Genomic DNA, 25,421 nt, shown 5'->3' with positions numbered 1-25,421 from the left:
CATACGACCGTGTTAATATTTTAACATTCCTATTCATAAGAGAACCTTTAATCCAGTTCTATAAAGAATTATGTTTATCGCAATTTAAAAATAATAATCCTGCAATTATCGATAAAATCTCAAATGAAACGATAACAAGAGATTTATTGAAGCTCTCGTCAAAATGTTATCAATACAACAATTATAATAACCATATAATTACCATTACGCTTATAAATTTTTATCTGTAATTGATCGAGCTACCAACTTTATGCACGTTTTTAATCAACGCAGATCGTATCGCGTCATATCAAAGCGTATGGTATAATCGACTATCGAATCAATTCATCTGAAAGCTTACTTTATTCTGTTATCGTTTGATGTGTTACTGATATCCAATTGCCTTTCTCGAATTTCGAATTTCTACCTTGCAACGGTATCATAGGTATTTCGAGTGATGAAGCTGCGGTGATAAAAGTCAGGACATAAAAAGTCATAAAACGTCATCAAAAGATATAAAAAGTTTATAACAAACTGTCTGTTTAAATTCAATTTAAACTTTAAGCTAAAGTACTTCGATATTATTGATATTACAAATTATATAATAAGTTCAATATTTAAAAAATATCGCTGTGGAAGTGGATGATGCGATGGGAAAATTTTTGATGATGGATGAGGTAGTTTGTTGTGTGTTAGATTTGTGCGCGCTGGATTAGTATGCGTTGGATTACTGCGCTGGATTAGTACACGTTAGATTACTACGCGTTGGATTACCACGCGCTGCGTTATCACGCGTTAGATTACCACGCATGGAACTACTACGGGTGGAATTACTACGCGTGGAGTTACGGCGCATGGAATTACTACGCGTGAGATTACCACGCATCGAATTACTACGCATGGATTTACTACGCGTGAGATTACTACGCATGGAAGTACTATGCGTGAAATTACCACGAATGGAATTACTACGCGTGATGATTACTACGCATAGAATTACTACACGTGAGATTACGACGCATGGAATTACGGCGCGTGAGATTACCACGCGTGGAATTACTACGCATGAGATTACTACGCATGGAACTACTACGGGTGGAATTACTACGCGTGGGGTTACGACGCATGAAACTACTACGCGTGAGATTACCACGCATGGAACTACTACGGGTAGAATTACTACGCGTGGGGTTACGACGCATGGAACTAACTACGCGTGAGATTACCACGCATGGAATTACTACGCGTGAGATTGCCACGCATGGAATTACTACGCGTGAGATTACCACGCATGGAATTACTACGCGTGAGATTACCACGCATGGAGTTACTACGCATGGAACTACTACGGGTGGAATTACTACGCGTGGGGTTACGACGCATGGAACTAACTACGCGTGAGATTACCACGCATGGAGTTACTACGCATGGAACTACTACGGATGGAATTACTACGCGTGGGGTTACGACGCATGGAACTAACTACGCATGAGATTACCACGCATGGAAGTACTATGCGTGAGATTACCACGCATGGAATTACTACGCGTGAGATTACCACGCATGGAATTACTACGCTTGAAATTACCACGCATGGAGTTACTACGCATGGAACTACTACGGGTGGAATTACTACGCGTGAGATTACGGCGCATGGAACTACTACGCGTGAGATTACCACGCATGGAATTACCACGCGTTAGATTAGTACGCGTTGGACTACTGCGCGTTGAATTATATAATACATTATAAATTATTATACACTGTGTTATATATTATAAATCATTATGTACTGTATTATATATTATTTATAATTTATATGTCTACAAATTACATGTGTAATATAAATATAACAAGCGTAATAAAATGGAGGTGTACCAGAAGCCAGGTAGCAGCATCGCTAATTAAATTCGCAGAGTAACAGCGTAACAAAATGGTGGAACACGTGTTGTCGGTGGGCAAACAAAATAAAAAGGATTAACATGAAATTCAGCGGGCACAATGGCCAATATAAAGCGAATATCCCAAGGGACCGAGAGGCGGAGAGAGCATCTATGGTGTCGCACGTCGGATTTCTTGTCGTCGAGTGACCCGTTCTCTAAGAGATCCTCTACTGGTCTCCTTTTTTTTATTTACTTTTCTTTAGCTCGTTCTTTTCCACGTTGTCGTATCCTACGCCTCCTTCGTAGGCTTTACACGATGGGAACCGGTATGACCGGAACAGGCGGAATTCTTTCTATGACTGTCAAAACAAGTCCAACGACGCGATTCGACGATTTAACAAACTCGTCTCGTCCGCTCTAATTAATCATACACAGGTTGTACTACATTTCGTCGCGTGTACGGTAGGCAAAAATCCGGCCGGACACGACACGCGATACCAGTGAAATCGGTGAAAATTTCAAACGGTTATGCTTTGAATTCATAAAAGCTCCTTTATCGCGGGTACCGTATTTTCAGAATAATTCATAGGAACAACCGTGGCGAGCTATTAGAGATTCTTCACGCTCCATTTCAATTAATTCAAAAATATGAACGGACACGAGAGCGCAGAATATTCCACGAACAGTAAATTAAAACAGCATCTCTGATAAAATAGCGTATAATTGTGCGAAAGCACGGAGTCGCGTTAAAGCGCAGACACGTTCAAATTATACAGGTTTTAATTCTGATAGAATACTTACCGGGAAATCGCGAAGGTGACAAAATAAAATGAGTAGAAAGGATGCGATTGTTTCCCGCCTGCTGCGAATCGCAACGCCACGTTGCGTAACGCGGCAACTTGTTCCGCACAACGTGCTCTCGATTGTAACACTCGATTTATCGATTGGACACAAGGCGGACCACTGATTCGCGTGCACAAGGTGTCACGAAACACCGGGGAAAACAATCCATTCGTTAGCGAACTGTGACCGCGGACAAGACTGAAAAACAAAACGAGAGCGCGACGACAAACCTTCCACTACGACGGCTGGAGCGCGACTGACTGACCGAGCCGGCTTACCGCTGCAAACGCGGCCTCGAGTTTCGAATTACGCGCGGCTTCACGCACCCGCTCCCTCGGAGAAAATGAACCTGTTTGTTATATTGCACCTTTGTGTCTCAATTTCGAAGGATTTCTTCGTTTAGACCTTCAACTGATGGATGACAGCTAATGCTTTGCTGATTGGCATTAATGGTGCCACTGATTTATATTGGCGTATTGGGAGCAGTTATTGGTGTTCTTATTCGTATTCGGATATTGGTCAATGTTGAAGTTCGTGTTTTATTATTGGTACTCTGGTGTTGCTATATGTGTATTGGTATGTTCATATTGGTATATTGATAGTTATATTGGTATACTAATAAGGATGTTGGTATATTTATATGTATATGTATTGATATTGAGATTGGTGTCCACATATTGATATTGATGTATCGATATTGATGTATTGATATTGATACATTGATATTGATGTATTAGTATTGATATATTGATATCGATGTATTAATATTTATGTATTGATATTGATGTATTAGTATTGATATATCGATATTGATGTATTAATATTTATGTATTGATATTGATGCACTGATATTGATGCATTAATATTGATGTATTAATATTGACGTATTGATATTGATACATTGATATTGATGCATTGATATTGATACATTGATATTGATGTATTAATATTGATGTATTAATATTGATGTATTGATATTGATACATTAATATTGATACATTAATATTGATATATTGATATTGATGTATTGATATTGATGTATTGATATTGATGTATTTATATTGATGTATTGATATTGATACATTAATATTGATGTATTAATATTGATGTATTGATATTGATGTATTGATATTGATATACTGATATTGATGTATTGATATTGATGTATTAATATTGATGTATTGATATTGATATGAATGTTTCTTTGTATTAAAATCACTTAGCTGGTTGATTACATAAACTGATATTATTATTCATCAATGGTATCTATGATCATCAACATTTTAAGGAACATTTTGTATTCGCATTATATTACCACGCGTTATATCGCTACGTGCTATATCATCGCACATTATACTACCAAACGTCAAATCACCAACCACTCTATTGCCATGATTCAAATCGCTACATGCTTCTGTCTCCACCCACTACTTAGCCATGAAACATATAGTTACATAATATATCGCCACGCGTCATATATCCGCAACCGGTCCACAACTCCCCTACCAATTATACCCTAGATTAGAGTACATATTTCCGCTGTGCCGCGTTCGAGTACTTCCGTCATCGTGAGTCCCTTAATTAATATTCAAAGACAGGGGACTCCGATTTTCTATCGTCACGAGGGCCATATTTGGAAACGCCTGGACGTTGTCCATCGCGGTGCTATAGAGCTGATAGGAATCATTTGTTTACGTTGCTCAGCGTCGTGTCACGTGCTTTCGCTAATCCCTTTGTCGCTTTGTTTCGCCGCACAGTACACAGTTAACCCCGGGAACAATAGACGTTCCTACCTATATAATGGATTCATGTAGGTTGGTCTTGCCGTGGACGGTCATCTTCGTCTGCTGTCCCGTTTGCCAGTGCAATCGATCTTCCCAGCCATCAAACTGAATTGCCACCATTAAGCCTATGGAGATTTAATGACATCGTGGCGATTGAAAGAACCGGTAGTAATTTCTTTCAATCAGATATTCGCGAACGAACGATCAGTGGCAAATAATGATGATGCGCTATATTCAAATAAATTGTCATTTTTTATTAAACTATTCTGTGATTCTCGGCGATTGAGAAAAATCTGGCAATATTACGAGCGAGAAAATCACTTGAGCCTGACTGATGAACACAAAATGCTCTTTAAAACATTGATGGTCGCAATATTCGTGGCGATATAACGAATGGCAATATAACGCATGTAAAATTAATGCTTTGAAAGACGTGTGATGATCTAATGCACAGCAATACTAATGCATCGTGATGTCAACGCGTGGCGATATAACGAATGGCGATATAACGCGTGGCGAAATAATGTGTGCTAAAATTAACGCGCCGAAATGCTAACGTGTGATGGTTTAATGCACAGCAGAAAGAATGTGTCGTGAATCAATGTGTGGCAATATAATGCGTGGCAATATAACGCGTGGTAATATAACGCGTGGCAATAGAACGTGTGGTAAAATTAACGCGTTGAAATACTAACGCGTGATGGTCTAATGCACAGCAGTAAGAATGTGTCGTGACCCAACGTATGGCGATATAATGCGTGGCGATATAGCGCGTGGTAATATAACGCCTGGCGATATAACGTGTGGTAAAATTGACGCGCCGAAATACTAACGCGTGATGGTCTAATGCACAGCAGTAAGAATGTGTCGTAAATTAACGCGTGGCGATATAATGCGTGGCGATATAACAAATGGCAATATAACGCGTGGTGTTCTTAAACTCGTGATTCCAACACATGGTGACACTAACACGTGAATATGCAATTCGTCGCAACAACAACGTGCGGCGATATAACGCGAGACGATATAATACAATAACCTGGAAAGGATTGATAGATCGGGTGAAATGTTACTACAGTTCGCAGAAAAGTTGTCTTTTATTACGAAATCCAATTGTGTTCATGATATCTGCATTTCGATAAAACGCGTCGTGAATTATTTACAATAAAAAGAATAATTTCATGTCGATTCGGATCGTTCGATTTCGGTCGATAGAAAAAGTGAAGTAATGAGACGAACGCTTTTTATCACGATCAAGGCCCTTTTGCATTTATTCCTTTTTTTTTATCTTTCAACACTGGCCTATTATTAGTTTTTCCTATAATTAGGTAAAACGAGCGAAACTGGTCAGGCACCCCGTGATGATTCTCGATTTACTTTGAACGACAATGGAGGAACGAGGCAAAACACGTAATCGCACAAACGTTCATTTCTATCTTTCTTTTCTTTCCGGATTTCTTTATCGCGCCGCTGTTTTTTGCCTTCGTTCCTCGAGGTACAGCATGACGCATAACATGACGAGAAACAATGATTACGATGACGACGATGATGATGACGATGAATGAAGACGATGACAAGCAACGTATGAACCATCAAGCCGAGAATCGTACGGCTCGACGCGTGTGTATCCGTACTCTATGATTATCCGTGTACGATTTTATGCAAATTCAGACGTTAACGAGTGGAAATCATATGGCGAGGTGACCCTTCGTCCGTTCCAACTTCGACGAAGTTACGATGGCGGTGCTGCAAATAAAAACAGAAACAATCTTTCATTAGGAACGGAATAAAACTTTTATTTCATTATTATTTTGTTAGCTTCTCTCGTCGAGAGAACTGTCGATGTTAACCCTCAAATGGTGACACGTTTATGGTTCAAACTCGTGGAATACGTGCAGTGATATATTCACGAATATTACTCATTCAGAGCAGATGGAATACTTTCGTATATACTCTCGTTATATTGCCGTAAATGGAGATGGAGCGAAAGGTTATTAGAACTGATAATATATTAGGTTGGTCAATGTGTGAAGTTAAAAGGATTGGTTTTGGAATGTGTGACGATGCAATTTGTGATTTAAAATGTGGCTATATAGTGTGTAGTAATGCGTGGTAATGTACCAGGTGGCGATTTAAGACGCGGTTATAGAATAGGTGGTGATTCTACGAATGGTGATCACACTTGTGGTAATCTAACATGTGGTGATTCCACGCGTGGTAGTCCAATGCGTTGATAATTCCACGTGTGGTAATTTAAAGCGTGATAATTCCACGCGTGGTAATTCAATACGTGGTAATTCCATGCGCGGTAATTCAATACGTGATAATTCCACGCGTGGTAACTCAATACGTGGTAATTCCACGCGTGGTAATTTAATGCATGATAATTCCACGCGTGGTAATTCAAAGCGTGATAATTTCACGCGTGGAAATTCAATACGTGGTAATTCCACGCGCGGTAATTCAATACGTGATAATTCCACGCGTGGTAATTCAATGCGTAATAATTCCACGCGTGGTAATTCAATACGTGGTAATTCCACGCGCGGTAATTCAATACGTGATAATTCCACGTGTGGTAATTCAATGCGTAATAATTCCACGCGTGGAAATTCAATACGTGGTAATTCCACGCGCGGTAATTCAATACGTGATAATTCCACGCGTGGTAATTCAAAGCGTGGTAATTCCACGCGTGGTAATTCTACACGTGGTAATTCCACGCGTGGTAATTCAATGCGTTATAATTCCGCGCGTGGTAATCCAATGCGTGATAATTCCGCGCGTGGTAATCCAATGCCTGGTAATTCCACGCGTGGTAATTAAATGCGTGGTGATTCTACGCGTGGTAATCTAATTCATGGAGACTCCGCACACTGTATTCTAATAAATATTACTTCGATCTACAGTATTGATGTGTTCTTGATTCCCTCAAAGATTCACCCAAAGGTGGCAATATAACGAGAGCCATCTAAAATCAATCATAAATAGTAACAAATTGATAATTTTAGTAATCCTCAGCCATCGAAGGGTTAATGATATTTAGTCCTTTTAGATTATGTTCTCGAAGAGGCCATTATTGGTACCCCTCTTATGTCCTCAACACACTTTCGAGAATTTCTATCAATTCTACCCTGGTATCACTATATTACCATTTCACTATTTCGAGGATGTCCTATCCTCAATGTTACTACATTACAACCACTATACGTCAGTTACTATCGATTTATCAGCAGCAATTCATCAGCCGTTACGATAGCCTTGAAAGTAGACGTAAGCGGTAGAAGCTAAAGTGCTCATCTGACTAATGATAAACGTGATCGTTAGGAAGGTGACGAGTATCGATTGTGTTTCTCGTCGATCGCATTAAATGTCATCGCACGTATGGTGCATGATCGATGATGCGATTAGTCGTCTGTATCGTGACCGAGGGGCAGATACGTTTTTAGTCCTGCACACTAGAAACGTGAACCTTCATATGGACATACCGTACGTGATGAATTTCGAGCCCGTTAACGGCCGTTTGGGCTTGAAGGACAACGTGAGTCTCACTACCATAACTACCTTAGCTAGAAATCACGTCAAAATAACGAAATTAATATAACAAAGCTCGCCGATCATTTAAACGAAAATGTGGATGATCGATACGAGCATGTTTATCTGAAAGGACATAGATCGACGTCGCTTTAAAAAGAACAGTGACAAGTTTAGAGAAAGAACATGATACATCCTGAAAGTGAGAAAATGCAGATGAAAGTAATAAAAATTACCGTCAGCGGGCGCGGGTGCGGGTGCAGCCTCTGCTGGGGGCGCTGCTTCGGCTGGGGCTGGGGCTGGGGCAGCTCCTTCTGCTGGGGCTGGTGCAGCTCCTTCCGCTGGAGGTGCTGCTGGAGCTCCTTCCGCTGGTGCAGGTGCGCCTTTATTCAATCATCTCATCAAATACTTATCAAGGTTATACACGTTTTATGGATTAGCTAGAGTAGACTAGTTTTGACATTTATGGATGCAAATGATCTGTGATGCATAGTTAATCGTGGGTCTTTTCGCATTTTCTGATGTTTTTGGTTTATAGTTATTTTGCGTTAATAAATAGTACCTGGATTTTCAAGTAGTTAAGTTAAATTTGCAAATTTTCAAGTTCCCAAACTATTAACCTCTCAAATTTCTAAATCCTTCATATCTCCAAATTATCTAAGTTCTTAAAGTTTCAAAACCATCGAGGTTATAGTTAAATTTCTTAAATTCCCAAAACTATCAAGTTTACTGCCAAATTCCTTAAATTCCCAAAACAATAAAGATTACTACCAAATTTCTTAAATTTCCAAAACTATCGAGATTACTGCCAAATTACTTAAATCCCCAAAACCATAAAGATTACTACCAAATTCCATAAATTCACAAAACTATCAAGATTACTCCCAAATTTCTAAATCCCCGAAATTTCCTAATTCAATAGGCACAGATTCTACGCGTGGTAATCCAATGCGTGGTAGTTCTACGCGTGGTAACTCGATACGTGGCAATTCCACGCGTGGTAATTCAATGCGTGATAATTCTACGCGTGGAAATTCAATACGTGATAATTCCACGCGTGGTAATTTAATACGTGGTAATTCCACGCGTGGTAATTCAATACGTGATAATTCTACGCGTGGAAATTCAATACGTGATAATTCCACGCGTGGTAATTTAATACGTGGTAATTCCACGCGTGATAATTCAATGCGTGATAATTCTACGCGTGGAAATTCAATACGTGATAATTCCACGCGTAGTAATTTAATACGCGGTAATTCCACGCGTGGTAATTCAATACGTGATACTTCCACGCGTGGTAATTCAATGCGTGGAAATTCAATGCGCAGTAATTCCACGCGTGGTAATTTAATACGTGATACTTCCACGCGTGGTAATTCAATGCGTGGTAATTCAGTGTGTGGTAATTCAATGCGTGGAAATTCAATACGCGGTAATACCACGCGTGGTAATTCAATACGTGATACTTCCACGCGTGGTAATTCAATGCGTGGAAATTCAATACGCGGTAATTCCACGCGTGGTAGTTCAATACGTGATACTTCCACGCGTGGTAATTCAATACGTGGTAATTCGATGCGTGGAAATTCAATACGCGGTAATTACACGCGTGGTAATTCAATACGTGATACTTCCACACGTGGTAATACAATGCGTGGAAATTCAATACGCGGTAATTCCACGCGTGGTAATTCAATACGTGATACTTCTACGCGTGGTAATTCAATACGTGGTAATTCAGTACGTGATAATTCCACGCGTGGAAATTCAATACTTGGTAACTCTACGCGTGGTAATTCAATGCGTTATAACTCTACGCGTGGTAATTCAATGCGTTATAACTCCACGCGTGGTAATACAATACGTAATGATTCTACGCGTGGTAATTCAATACGTAATGATTCTACGTGTGGTAATCCTATGGCTTGTAACTCAATACGTGGTAATCCGATGCTTGCCTATTGAATTCCGAAATTCTCAAAATTTCTAAGACTACCGTCAAATTCCTCCATAGTTTCACATTGCAAATATCCCCAATCCTCAAACTCCCATATGTATTTCTCTCCAATAAGAAAAATATAAACTCCCATGTCCCCCAAATTTGTGAGAAGTGTTACGACAATGTCACCTTCTGCCGGTGGTGCCGCAGGCGCGCCTTCCGCGGGTGGCGCACCTTCTGCCGGTGGTGCCGCTGGCGCACCTTCTGCCGGTGGTGCTGCAGGCGCACCTTCCGCTGGTGGTGCACCTTCAGCAGGTGGTGCCGCTGGCGCACCCTCAGCGGGTGGTGCACCTTCAGCGGGTGGTGCACCTTCAGCGGGAGGTGCACCTTCGGCAGGAGGTGCTGGCGGCGCGCCTTCCGCTGGAGGCGGCGCTGTTCCATCCGCAGGAGCAGCTGGTGGTGCTTCACCTTCCGCTGGTGGCGCCGCTCCTTCTGCAGGTGCAGCCGCCGGTGCACCTTCTGAACAATCACATGCAGCTTACTTTACTACTATCTACCATGAAAGGACGGACTGTGATACGAGTGTCTTGTCTTCTCTGCTGGAGATCTCTTCTTCGTTGGAGGACACCCTCGGTTATCATGAAAAACGTATACATATGATGATTAATAATTAATTATATTATGTCGATGACCATTTTAGAGAAAGACTAGAAGATTTGTTTCATATTTTGATTAATTTTTAAGTCATATTGAAACTCTTGGAATTCTTGTGAGATTTAAGAAAATTGTTTTGACGTGTGTCTTGATTTGATACTCTTAGAAAAATTGCAACCTTTATTTTTGAAATTGGTTGCAAATTTTTATTATTGCAGTTTGCACACAGTGAAAATTCTTCCACACTGAAAAGCTCCACTTCTTTAGAAATAAAAAGGTATCTCCTTAGGGTCTTAAAATGAGATTACATATATGTATATCTTACCATGAGGAACATATGATCATACATATGTTTAACATCATATAATAAATCAATAATTAATTATACTAACGAAGATTTGTAACAGTTATAAAACTTTATGTTGTATCTCTAAACCTTTCCTATCAAAAGTTCCTCTTTAAAGTTTCATCTAACAAGAATTTCAAGACGTTTCAAACCTTCAAGTGTATGAAACCTTGAATCATATTTTGAGGTCATCACCGATGCACTGTAAAATGCAATAAATATGGATGTAAGGTGTTTGAACTGGTTGTACTGACCGGCTGGGGGTGCGGCGCCCTCGGCTGGAGGTGCAGGTGCACCCTCTGCTGGAGGAGCTCCTTCAGCAGGGGGTGCTGCTGCCGTTGGTTCTGGCGATGGTGTTGGAGCTGGTGGTGCGGGTTCTGGTGCTGGTGCTGGCGCTGGCTCCGGTTGTGGCGATGGGGTTGGAGCTGGGGCTGCTGCTGGTTCTGGAGGTGGTGGTGCAGGTTCATCCTACGTGCAGGAGTAACCATTGAAACTCTTCACGCAAGTTATTAATAACAAGCAAACACGAAGTTCATATATTTTTGTTAGGTTTTATTTTGAGTTGTTATTCTTTTGTTAGCTTGCTTCATAGAGTTTTTCTATATTTATGGACGTGGGGTATTTACGTTTTGACGTAAAATGGATGTGTGGTATTTTGAAATGTAGTGGTCACTATATGTACGACATACTAGTTATACTGGTATCGTAATATTAGTCATATTAGTCATACTAGTATAGTAATGCTTATCATACTACTAATACTAGTGTAGTAGTACTAGTCATACTACTCACACTAGTACAGTAACAGTACTCATACTAATCATACCAGTATAGTAATACTAGTTATACTAGTCACACTAGTACAGTAGTACTAGTCATACTAGTCATACCAGGATAGTAATAATAGTCATACTAGTCACACTAGTACAGTAATACTACTCATACTAGTCATACCAGGAGAGTAATACTAGTCATACTAGTCACACTAGTACAGTAATACTAATCATACTAGCCATACTAGTATAGTCATTCTAGTCATACTAGTATAGTAATACTAGTCATACTAGTCATATCACTCAGACTAGTATAGTCGTACTAATCATATTAGCCATACTAGTATAGTAATACTAATCATACTACTCACACTAGTATAGTAATACTAGTCATATCACTCATACTAGTATAGTCGTACTAGTCATATTAGTTGGATTAGTATAGTCATATTAGTATAGTAATACTCGTCAGACTAGTCACACTAGTATAGTAACACTACTCATATCACTCATACTAATATAGTCGTACTAATCATACTAGCCATACTAGTATAGTAATGGTAATCGTACTAGTCACATTAGTATAGTAATACTAGTCATAAGTGCATAGACACTACAAATGTTTAACCTTACACCGAATACTACAAAGTGAACATAGCTAATGCAATTTATACATGTAATTTATGGGTGTAGATCTCATGATTTGTGTAAAGTTTGCAGACCTTGATATACATGCACGAACATCTGCAGTCTGGTTGTTATTGATCCCATAATTACAGTCATGTTCATTTGTACCAACGGATATACATAATCAACACTTTGCACTTGAAGTTCTAACTAAATTAGCTTTCAGAGTTTCTGACGTTGTTAATGCAAGGATTATTAACTGTAAAACTTTACGTAAATGAGTACGTAATACATTAACGAAATATATAATATAATTAATCACAGATCTTGCACAAAGTGTATGAAAATTATCTACGGTAGAAGGTTAGGGGAGGCAACTGTGGAACAGAAACTTGTACTAAAATCTTTCATCTCTTTGAAAGCTATCGTATTTTCCTAATTTACTTGTATACCATTATGGTTTCCATAATTTCAAATTTTCAAATTATTTAAAATTTTCAAGTTTTCCAATTTTCAAATTTCTGATATGAGATATAAAATACCATTAAGGTTTCTTCTACTTGTATACAAAATGGCGGACCGAACAAATGGAACTTCTAACGCTACAAATGAAAAATTGACCCGAGTATAAAAGTGCTAGGGCACCTTCAAATTATATCTGCAACGTCGATTACTCACATCAAACTGTAAATAAAATAAAGTAGAAATAGCGAACGAATATAATCAAGATAAATAGCGAAAGCATCACTCTATAGCGAATCGTAATTAAGCAAAATGTGATTAACGATGGACCTACCGTACATGTCTTCCACCCTATGCCCGGATAACCTAAATAACCCGGATAATTTTCTTAATGGAACAACAGTATTTGACTGCTCTTTTTGCAAAAGATATGAATAAGTACGAGAAACTGAATGCGAATCGACAACTATCCGACATGTAGTCGTTCTCAGGAGACGCTTCATTGAGTATTCAACAGGGTTGTCATCTCTTCAAGGTTGAAACGTCATTAACTCGTTGATTGCCGTGGGAGTTACTGGCGACAAGGGTGCATTGGCGTAACTAGGATTTTTTTGGTTTCTAATAGCGACACTACTTTGTAGATTTTGAAATTTTATTATTTGAAAATTTGGGAATTTGGTAGGACATTTGGGAATTTGGAAATTTTTGGTATTTGGGGATTTGTGAATTAGGGAATTGAGGAATTCGGGATTTAGGAATTTGGGAATTTGGGAATTAGGGAATTAGGGAATTGGGGAATTGGGAAATTGGGGAATTGAGGAATTGGGGAATTGGGGAATTGGGGAATTGGGGAATTGGGGAATTGGGGAATTGGGATTTGGGGGTTGAAAATTTGGGATTAGGGAATTGGGGAATTGGGATTTGGGGGTTGAAAATTTGGGATTAGGGAATTTGAGGATTTAGGAATTTTGGAATTTAAGAAATCGGGAATTTAGGAATTAGGTAATTTGGGAATTTGGAAATTTTTGGTATTTGGAGATTTGTGAATTAGGGAATTGAGGAATTCGGGATTTAGGAATTTGGAAATTTGGGAATTTGAGAATTTGGAAATTTGGGAATTTGGGAATTTGGGAATTTGGGAATTTGGGAATTTGGGAATTTGGGAATTTGGGAATTTGGGGATTGGGGAGTTGGGGTTTGAAAATTTGGAAATTTGCTGGGACTTCAACATTTGGGAATTTGAAAATTTTGGTACCTGGGGGTTTGAAAATTTGGAAATTGAGAAATTTGGGAAATTGGGATTTGGGGTTTTGCTGGGACTTCGACATTTGGAAATTTGGAAATTTTGGTATCTGGAAATTTACGAATTTGGGAAATTAGGATTTGGAGCTTGGAAATTTGGAGATTTGAGAATTTGAGGATGCAAAGATTTGCAAATATGAGAATTGATAATTTAAGAGTTTGGGAATTTAAGGATTTGTGTACATGAAAACTAACGAATATGAGAATTGGTAGTTTAGGGACTTTAGGATTTAGGGATATAGAGATTTTCAAATATAAGAATTGATAATTTAGGAGTTGGACAACTTGGATATTTTGGGATAAAAAGATTTTGAAATTTTGAAATTTGAAAAAATAATAATTGGGAAATTAGGGGTTTGGAGACTAGGGGATGTAAAGACACAGATATATGGAAATTTCAGAATCTAAAAGATCTCAAATTTTCAAATTTTTAAATTATTAAATTTTCAAGTTTCTCAATCTCCAAATTTCTGATATGAGAAGTAAAATATCGTACTTTCTACATCCTCCAAATATAATTTTAAAATAATCGCTGTCCTCTATAGCTAAAGTCTCAAATACGTCTTATCACGTCCATTTCACCCTGGCAATAAACGCGTTCACCTTTTCAAACAAATATAGTCGTATCCAATAATTGAGCCATTCATGTCTCGAACAATACGAAAACATTCAATTTCTCTTCTAAAGGTTGAATCGACTCCAGCGAGAGAACGTTAAATTCACTTTATAACAGTTTCATTGTTCATCTTTGAAAACCGTTGCCTTTCAAACATAGACGATAAAAAAATTCACAAAGGATTCACAATGGGTACAACAAGAGAATGAACACACAGGTGTAATGTACTTCAATGTTAAATATTTTTCTTTACAATAAATCATGTGTAACGATTTTTCTGTTTATTCTTGTTTACGTGTATCTCCCTTCACAGATAATTACGTAACACGGGATTCACAAGTAAAAAAAAGAAACAAAGAAGAAGATAAAACATCGACGGAAACGGAGAACAGAGAACGGTACAGAGGGTGTTTTTGTTTCCTTTTAAAAAAATATATATATGTGTATGCGTGTATATACATAACGTGAATTGTCAGTCACAAGATTATGTGTATGTGTGTGTATCTGAAAGCTTGGAAAGACATTACTCGTTGTCAATAAAACGGATCGAGGACGAGACAACGTGATTTTTGCGTGCAAATATTGTAAGTCAATTAATCGACGACGAAGAGCAAAAAAAAAAGAAACAAAAGAATAATAAATGAAGGAAGTTTCGAGTCGTTGCGTTGACAATTGGTAGGATGGATGGACCATTCTCGGAAAGCGTCGAAACTGTGTTTCTCTTCATGCCTCCACCTCTTCTTCCTTTACCTTCTTTTCCTCGCCCTTCTTCGACCAATCGGGTTTCTTCTGCAAAGTTCAGAAAACACACGTGAGATACTGGCAATTCATGGCCGTCGTTCGATCAAATTTGCACACGCCAGGTCTGGGTTAGCGTCAGGGGAACGTCTCGCAAAGCAGGCCAACACGTAGGCGATATTTCGCGAGGAAATTTTCTCCGAAGGGCCAGGGTCCAACTAAATTATTCAACGCGTCGAGTTAGCAACCCTTTCGCTGTATCATCTCTTTCAAAATTGATGTACGTCGCGGAAGCTGTGAATTTGTTGCAAAAGAAATCGATTTTTCACTATTTTATGATCTTAAGTTTTAGTTTTCAAGTGTGAGTGATTCAAATTGGCGCGTTTGGTAGCCATGTTTAAATTGCGTCATCACGTGACTATTAGTATACTAGTATAATTATTTTACTTTACTTAATTTTTGTATTTTTCTTGCTGTCGAATTTTTTTGCAATGTTTTTTTTGGATAACATTGCAAAAGTATTTGATTAGAAAGTTTTAGTCTTGAAATTAGCGATTCAAGATGGCGCGTTTGGCAGCCATGTTTAAATTGCGCCATCACGTGACTATTAGTACTACTAGTATAATAATTATTTGATTTTACTAAATTTTTTTATTATTCTTGCGATCGAATATTTTTACAATGATTTTCTTTTGGATAATATTGTAAAAATCATTGATTACAAAGCTTTAGTCTTGAAATATGAGCGTTTCAAGATGGCGCGTTTAGCAGCCATGTTTGAATTGCACCATCGCGTGACTACTACTATACTTATGCAGTTATGATTCGATTATACTGAATTTTCTGTATTATTCTTGCTGTCTTACTGATTTGTTTTTGATAAGATTGTAAAAATCATTGATTACAAAGTTTTAGTCTTGAAATATGAGCGATTCAAGAAGGCGCGTTTGGCAGCCACGTTTGAATTGCACCATCACGTGACTACTACTGTACTACTACAGTTATTCGATTTTCCTAAATTTTTTCGATTATTCTTGCTGTTTTACTGAATTTTTTTTGTTGGTAACTTTGTAAAAACCATTTACTACAAATTGCAAATTATTTCAAGCTAATAATTCAAATAACTCTGACAATTAATTAAAAAATCATATAATTACAAGATAATCGTAACGATTTGTTTGCAACTTAAAATTATTGCAATATACAAATATATGCAATGTTAAAAATAATTTAACGATTGTAAAAAGGGATATAGCAGCGAAAGGATTGAAAATCACGTATATCTTCGTCGTAGATGGCGCTTCATGTGCGTTGAATTTATCGAAAATCAAGTCTGTTTACTTTTCATATTTCCTGATCGAATTTTCAGCGAGTGTATATAGATCCTATCTCTTTATAGTCATCTAAGAAGCCGTGCAGATTGTTAGTGAAAAAGTGGGCGAGAGAAGTTCGAAAGAAAAAAGTAAAAATAAAGGTTCTTCAAGTATTACCGACATTTTGAAATATTTTATTAAGAACGTTGAAGTAGATATTGCTTTACGAACGTAACTTTAGAACTGATGTTCTTTTACGAACTTAATTTTTAAAGTAAGTATTCTTTTACCAAATATGATTTTATGATAAGTATTCTTTCATCAAATATAATTTTAAAAGCAGAATTCTTTTATCAAATATAATTTGAAAATCAATATTGTTTTTACCAAATGTAATTTTAAAACAAGAATTCTTTTACCAAATATAATTTTGAAATAAGAATTCTTTTATCAAATATGATTTTAGAACAAAAATTCTTTTACCAAATGCAATTTTAAAATAATTATTCTTTTACCAAATATAATTTTGAAATAAGAGTTCTTTTGTCAAATATGATTTTAGAACAAAAATTCTTTTACCAAATGCAGTTTTAAAATAATTATTTTTTTACCAAATATAATTTTAGAACAAGAATTCCTTTACCAACTACAATTTTAAAATAATTATTTTTTTGCCAAATATTATTTTAAAATAAGAATTCTGTTACAAAATATAATTTTAAAATAATTATTCTTTTATCAAATATGATTTTAAAATAAATATTCTTTTACCAAATATAATTTTAAAATAACTACTCTTTCACCTAAATATAATTTTAAAATAAGAATTCTTTTACCAAATATAATATTAAAATAGATGTTTTATTATGAATTTAAAAATATCCTTACGAATAAAATTTTATAGGTACTACTTTTTCACGAACACCAAAAATTGTGCGCCAAAAATGATACATACGTAAACTCATAAAAGAACAAAATATTGAAAAAAAGAGAAGAAGAAATAACGTGATCTAAAAACGGACCATAATCGTTAAGGAGTAAAAGCTTTTTCTATTTCTATCCTATCGTTTCTGCTTCGGTCGTTCACACCATCTCTGCGATCTATTTATCTTTCTAACACACGCACACTCTTCCCTATAGAAGCATGCCGATCTACGAGTTGATCGTTTAAAAAGCTTTACCTTATCTTTTGACGCGTTCTGCGAACATAATGCAAGAGCAACATCATTAGTCAACAGATAAGACATGGACAATTATTAGAGCGTACATTACTAATTAATAACTTAACGATTAAAGTGTCGGACGCGGGTCAGCGACCATCAATGTCTCTTTTATTTCTGGGAGACCTTGATCGGTGGTTGATTCGCGTTCGATGGTGGAGCGATTCGATTGAGCATCGATCGAATTTTTTCTCACAAACAAATTACATTTACAAATTTCTAAATTTACAAATTACAAATTGCAGATTAAAAATTACAAGTTTCCTAAATTCTTTAATTTGCGAAGTTCCTAAATTTCCGGATAATTATACTTCCAAATCTATTGAGTTTCTCAATTTTCAAATCGTTAAATTTCTAAATTTTTGAACTTTTATATTGACAAATTCCAAAGTTTGCAAATTCTTGTATTTACAAATTCTCAAGTTTCCATAATCTTAAATTTCTGAAGTCCTAAACTACCGAATTCTCAAATTCCAAAATTCTTCAATTTCGAAATTCCCAAGTTTCCAAACTCCCAAATCACCGAATTCCTAAATTCTCAAATTTCAATATTTTAAAGCTTACAAATTTCCAAATTCTCAAATTCCTATATTTCAGAATTCCCAAGTCTATAAATTCCCAAAATCTCAAATTCCTGAATTCCCGAATTCCCGAATTCCCAAATTTCCAAGTTCCTAAATCCCCAAATTCCCAAATTCCCAAATCTCAAAATTCCCAATTCCCTATATTTCCAATTTACTAGATTCCCAATTCGCTAGATTCCCAATTCCCTAGATTTCCAATTCCCCAGATTCCCAATTGCCCAGATTCCCAACTCGCTAGATTCCCAATTCCATAGATTCCCAAATCTCCTAGATTCCCAATTCCCTAGATTCCCAATTCCCCAGATTCCCAATTGCCCAGATTCCCAAAATTCCCAAATCCCTAAATTCCCAAATCCCAAAATTCCCAATTCCCAGTTCCCAAATCCCAAAATTCTCAAATCCCAAAATTCCCAAATCCCAAAATTTCCAAATCCCAAAATTCCCAAATCCCAAAATTCCCAAATCCCAAAATTCCCAAATCCCAAAATTCCCAAATCCCAAAATTCCCAAATCCCAAAATTCCCAATTCACAGTTCCCAAATCCCAAAATTCTCAAATCCCAAAATTCCCAAATCCCAAAATTCCCAAATCCCAAAATTCCCAAATCCCAAAATTCCCAAATCCCAAAATTCCCAAATCCCAAAATTCCCAAATCCCAAAATTCCCAAATCCCAAAATTCCCAAATCCCAAAATTCCCAAATCCCAAAATTCCCAAATCCCAAAATTCCCAAATCCCAAAATTCCCAAATCCCAAAATTCCCAAATCCCAAAATTCCCAAATCCCAAAATTCCCAAATCCCAAAATTCCCAAATCCCAAAATTCTCGAATCTCAAACTCCAGAATCCCAAATTTCCTAAATCTCCGAATTCCCAATTCCCAAATTTCCTAAATCCCATTTCTAAATTCCCAAATTCTCAAATTTCCTAAGTATTCCTAAATCCCCGTATTCTTAAATCCCCGTATTCTTAAATCGTCGTATTCCCAAATCCCCGTATTCCTAAATCCCAAAATTCCTAAATCCCATTTCTAAATCCCTAAATTCCAAAATCCTAAACTAAATAAAATATCAAACATATCAATCGATGCTCATCCTCGAACCGCAATAAAAACGAAAAACATGAGACGGGACAACAATCCTACACATGTACAGCCTGGAAGCATGGCAGCCGGACGATGGCGGTAAAAGGCAAGCTGCAAAAGTGTTTATCGCGTGTTGAAAAGAATTATTCATTAAAAATGATCATATGTCTTGTATAAATGTACGTATGTGTTTGCGTATCATTTCCTAACGAAAAGTGTTTTCTTTTCATTTTTCTATTCAGAGAGCTTTAACGAGCCTCTTTGCGCGATTAACGGGTTCAGAAGATAAACGAAATGAATGCAGAAAACGGACAATGAATGAATGATTAGAGAAAGAAAGAGCAGCGAAAAAAAGTGAAAGAGATAGAGAGACAGAGAGAAAAGAATGAAAAGGCACTTGTGAGTAAAGCGCTTCTGCTATTACGTACGAAACGAGGAAGAAAGTCTGTGAGTTTTAAATATACTTTGTAAGCCATGCTCACCTTTTTCTCGCTTCTTTTATATTTTAATCGGTACGTATTTCGTTTCTTTTTTTTTTTATTATTTTACCGAGTATTGCCTCTTTAACGCGGTTGCCGAGGTCATGGTGAAATGGCGTTAGAAGTGAAAGAGAGAGAGAAAAGAGATCAGAGTAAACGCGGTTCAAGCAAATTAAAGACGTTTAATAATCTTCGGTGTCGTCGACGAGCGTAAGAACGAGAGGAACAAAAATTAGTGAAGCAAAACGGAACGATTCTCGATAACGATACATTCATTTTATGGCATGATTGAATAGTGGTATGATCATTTATAGGAAGTTTTCTCTCGAGTTTTAAGTTAGACGGCTAATGAGACCATGTGTCATCATCGAGTATCGTTACGTGCCGAAATAATGAATGAGTGGAAGAACAGAAATGTACATTCGAGTGCAGTGGAGACTTGTTCGGGAAACTCATGGTAACGAAGGGGGGGCAGCTAATCACTGTTTAACTTTGTTTTTCAAATATCTAAATCTTCATTTCTAAATTTCCAAATTCTCAAATTTCCAAATTCCTACATCTCCAATTCCTAAATTTTCCAATTTCTAAATTTCCCAAATCCTACATTACCTAATTTCTACATTTTCCAATTTTAAAATTTTCCAATTTCCATATTTCCCAAATTCCAGATTTCCAAATTTCTGCATTTTTCGATTCCCAAATTTCCAAATGTTCACATTTCCCAATTTCCACGTTTCTCAGTTTCCCAATTTCCCAATTACCAAATTTACCAATTCCTAAATTTCTCAATTTCCACATTTCCCAATTCCCAAATTTTCAAATTTCCAAATGTCCACACTTCCCAATTTCTAAATTTTCAGATTCCCAGTTTTCCAAATTTCCCAATTCCTAAATTTCCAAATTTTCATATTTCCCAATTTCGAATTTCCGATTCCCAATTTCCCTAATTTCCACATTTCCCAATTCCCAAATTTCTAAATTTCCACATTTCCCAATTTCGAAATTTTCCGATTCCCAAATTTCCCAATTTCTAAGTTTTCCAATTTCCAAATTTTCCCGTTTCTACATTTCCCAATTTCCACATTTCTCAATTTCCACATTTCCCTATATTCAAGTTTGCCAATCCCTAAATTTCTCACATCACAATATCTCCAAATCCCAATCCCCAAACCTTCAAAATTCTTCAAACTTCCAAATATTCCCAAATTCCCTTAATTTTCCTTATCTTCCTAGTTTCCCGAATTTTCCTAGTTTCCCTCATTTCTCTAATTTCCCTAATTTCTTTAATTTTTCTAATTTCCCTAATTTCTTTATTTTGGCTAATGTTCCAAACTTCCCTAATTTCCCTAATTTGTCAACAATTTCCTTAATTTTCCTAATTACCCTAATTTCTCAAATTTCGCTAATTTTTCTAATTTGCCAAATTTTTCTAGTTTCTCATATTTCCTTAATTTCTCTAACTTCCTTATTTTCCCTAATATCCCTAACTTCCCTAATTTTCCTAATTTCCCAATTTATCTTAATTTCCCCAATTTCCCTAATTTTCCTAATTTCCCTAATTTACCAAATTTCCTAAACTTGTTAAAATTCCTAAATTCTCCAATTCTCTAATTTCCCAAACTTTAACAATCTGAAAATCTATCAAAGTTCACTGTTCACCCCAAATCACCATTTTCCCCCAGAGAAGTCTACCATGCCCCCAAATGTACATCGCGACGAACATAATTAAAGAAACGAATGAAATGAAGTGAAGAAGAAAACGAAATGATGACCAAGAAAAGTGATTCGCCTCCTCATGCACATGTTTTGTTCATCGTTTATTGATACAGCTTTCGTATTCCCCTGTCGTAGGACTCGCGAGAACTCAATCGAGTTGAAAATAAAAATTTCACTTTCAACCTAATACTCGATACAATTAATTGACATACTTATCCACGTATTTAACATTTTCCTCCGTAATCGTGAGATGAACGATTCACGAGAGAACTAAAAAAAGTAGAACGAATCGAAAACACGAGGAAAAATGTCGCGCGAAATAAACATAATTGAAAGAGATAAATAAATTCAATTTTTATCAACTGTTTGCGCCCGGAACAGTGTACATTATTATAAATAATTATAACGTGTGTAACGTATGGAAGTTGGTTGGTATGATTATTATCTTTTTGCCTGTGTACGCGTGAGTTGCTTTGGTTTTATTTTCTCGTAAATTTATGTATGCTTTAAGGTTTTCTGTTTTCTTTTTTTTTAAATCTACTTCTTCGTCTGCCACTCTGCCTTCTCGGACTTCTTGGGCTGTGGAGAACAACACAATTGCCTAGTCAACTATCTACTACTAGGGAGGGGTTGTACATAGAGAAAAGGAGCCAAAAAAATTAGCCACCTCTAAGGAGATCGATACTATTCTTTTTATAGTGAAAAATGATCAAATTTATCAATAAATGTTGGTTAAAAATTTGTTTATACGTCGCTTTTTTTGATGAAATAAAATATAACATTGTGAGATGAAATTAGATATTGTTTATATATTATACTGTTTTTTGAATGGACTAGTATGACTAACTTTAGTATAATAAAGTTTGTAAAAATAAAAAATAATTCTGTGAACTCTTCAAGGATTTTTACATACGTATATGTATGTAGTTTGTTTTTAAAATCCATCAAAGATCACATATGTGAACATTTTCCCACATTTGAATATATATGGACATTTTCCAATATTTTAACATATGTGGACATTTTTCTACATTTGAACATATGTGGATATTTTCCCATATTTGAACATATGTGGACATTTTTCCATATTTAAACATATGTGGACATTTTCCCATATCTGAACATATATGGACATTTTTCCACATTTGAACATATGTGGACATTTTTCCATATTTGAACATATGTGGACATTTTCCTATATCTGAACATATATGGACATTTTTCCACATTTGAACATATGTGGACATTTTTCCATATTCGAACATATGTGGACATTTTCCCATATCTGAACATATATGGACATTTTTCCACATTTGAACATATATGGACATTTTTCCACATTTGAACATATGTGAACATTTTTCCATATCTGAACATATATAGACATTTTTCCACATTTGAACATATGTGGACAATTTCCCATATTTCAACATATGTGGACATTTTATTTGAACACATGTGGACTGTTATTATTATAAATTCTTTAAAAATTGATTTGTACAATGCTACACAATTAAACCAACTAAAACATAGCGAAAAAATTAACCTCCAAAAGTCCTAACCTTTAAAACTCATTTCTGAAGAGGTTAGGTTAACGATCTCCATAGAAGGTAGCCAACACGAAGAAACTACTAATACAAGGAAAAAACCTGCCAGTGGGGTATAATACACGGAAAAAAGAAAACCAGAGCCACAAAAACGTCTTTCTCAATGGCTGTAAAAAAACGTGAGTACATGCCTACCCGTCGTATGGTGAAAAAAATGAAAAACTTGCGAAAAAGTATTGTACAAGATAATAGATCAAACTTTTAAACAAAATTTTGTATCTCCACGAAAAAAAAGCCCAAAAATACAAAATGGGGCTAACCATCGACGGGAAGGAAAAAGCTTCGTGTACATAAAAATATATATAGAGAAAAAAAATTAATATGATCGATGTGATCGAAAACGATCATCCTTACCTCCTTGTCCTCCTCTTCAAGGGTGAACTCCTTCTTCTTGACCTGCTTAAGTTGGTTACGGAAGTTGAACTCGGCTGCCTTCTTCTGGAGCTTGGCAAACTTGTTCTCGTACTTTGAGACCTTCTTCAGCGTAGGTTTCATGCTGATAGCATTAAAACAATGTTATTATACGCTCGAGAGCTTTCAATCTTTTCATTGCATTCTAAGTAGTGAACATTTTGCAAATTTTGTCTTAAGTACGGGGTGTAGAGATGTCTATGAAGTGTATGAAGGGTGCATTGCGCTGGTACAGTCGAGAACAAATTTTAGGGAACTGGGGATGATGGAGGAGGAAGAGGGAGAAAGGTTTTTTAGGGACTTTTGAGGAATTCTGGGGACATTTGGAGACATTTGAATGGTGGGGTTGGGGGTTTGGAGATATAAGGGATTTGAGAATTGGGGATATAAGAAAGTGGAACATTTTAAGATTTGGAGATTTAAGAAGTTGGAAGATTTCAAAATTTGGAAATGGGAGAATTTGGGGACGTGACAAATTTCAAGATTTAAAAATTTGGAGGTGTGGCAAATTTGAAAATTTTAGAATTTGAGGACGTGACAAATTTCAAGATTTTAGAATTTGGAGACGTGACAAATTTGATAATTTCAAAATTGGAAACGTGACAAATTTGAAAATTTTAGAATTTGAGGACGTGACAAATTTCGAGATTTTAGAATTTGGGGATATGACAAATTTGACAATTTCAAAATTGGAAACGTGACAAATTTGAAAATTTAAAAATTTAAAAATTTGAAGACATTACAAATTTGAGAATTTTGGAATTTGTAAACATAGTAAATTAGAGGATTTCAGAATTTGGAAATATGACAAGCTTAAAGCCTTCGAAATTTGAAAAACTTGATAAATTAAAAATTTTTGAATTCGAGGATTTGGAATTTGGAAACCAGGAAATTTGGGAAAAGTTGCAAAATTTTCGTAAACGATTGTGGTCTAAGTTTAATATAATCTTAATATAGTTTAATAAAATTTATATAATATTAATGTGAAATGGTTACTTACAATTTACCTCGAAGGTCGTTCACTTGGCTGTTCAAGTCCGCGATCTGCACCGATCGAAGTATAAATTAGTGTTTCGTGTTTTAATCTTCAAAATAACTAATATCATGCGAGTCTTCCGTCGAACTTTCACTGTGAAAGAACTAGGGAAACTAGAAAACGATATCCGTTGGAAACGTTGTCTATTCAATTCCAAATTTCAAGTTTTGAAAGGTCTAAGTTTAAATTTTTGAAAATTGCAAATTTCAATTTAGGAAAATTCTTAGTTTAAATTTTTGGAAAGTTCAAATTATAATTTAGGAAAATTCTAAGTCTAAATTTTTAGAAAATCCAAATTATAATTTAAGAAAATTCTGAGTCTAAATTTTAGAAAATACCAAATTTTAATTTAAGAAAATTCTGAGTTTAAATTTTTGGAAAGTCCAAATTATAATTTAGGAAAATTTTAAGCTTAAATTTTATAAAATTCCAAATTTCAATTTTGGAAAAGTCTAATATCAAATTTTAGAAAATTCCAAATTTCAATTTA

General features: G+C 36.1%; 2 protein-coding genes across 18 annotated transcripts in view; both read right to left on the bottom strand.

The window, feature by feature from the left end:
* LOC100878659 (CD151 antigen) overlaps nt 1-2,804 on the bottom strand; it is an 88,969-nt gene extending 86,165 nt beyond the window's left edge. Inside the window, exon 1 of the mRNA XM_012279731.2 lies at nt 2,664-2,804. The gene's annotated coding sequence lies outside the window, so the exon portion shown is untranslated. The remainder of the gene's footprint in view (nt 1-2,663) is intronic.
* Nucleotides 2,805-5,567: 2,763 nt separating this feature from the next.
* The window catches only part of wupA (troponin wings up A), a 42,815-nt gene continuing 22,961 nt past the window's right edge, over nt 5,568-25,421 (bottom strand). For 7 of the 17 annotated variants that reach the window (XM_076538417.1, XM_076538416.1, XM_076538412.1 and 4 more), the window contains 8 exons: nt 24,896-24,939; nt 23,839-23,980; nt 17,978-17,995; nt 15,496-15,534; nt 11,220-11,433; nt 10,155-10,484; nt 8,260-8,406; nt 5,568-6,235 (listed from right to left, as the gene is read on the bottom strand). In XM_076538417.1, the coding sequence (XP_076394532.1) occupies nt 6,222-6,235; nt 8,260-8,406; nt 10,155-10,484; nt 11,220-11,433; nt 15,496-15,534; nt 17,978-17,995; nt 23,839-23,980; nt 24,896-24,939 (948 nt within the window). In that variant the 3' untranslated portion in view covers nt 5,568-6,221. Of the gene's footprint in view, nt 6,236-8,259; nt 8,407-10,154; nt 10,485-11,219; nt 11,434-14,965; nt 15,535-17,977; nt 17,996-21,959; nt 22,457-23,838; nt 23,981-24,895; nt 24,940-25,421 lie in introns of those variants that run through there. The other 10 variants (XM_076538422.1, XM_076538421.1, XM_076538420.1 and 7 more) reach the window with 3 other exon arrangements.

This window comes from Megachile rotundata, chromosome 12 (assembly GCF_050947335.1).
Source record: "Megachile rotundata isolate GNS110a chromosome 12, iyMegRotu1, whole genome shotgun sequence".
In the NCBI taxonomy this organism is placed as follows: Eukaryota; Metazoa; Arthropoda; class Insecta; order Hymenoptera; family Megachilidae; genus Megachile; species Megachile rotundata.
Note: the sequence above shows the minus strand (reverse complement) of the source record. Positions and strands in the feature narration are given on the sequence as shown.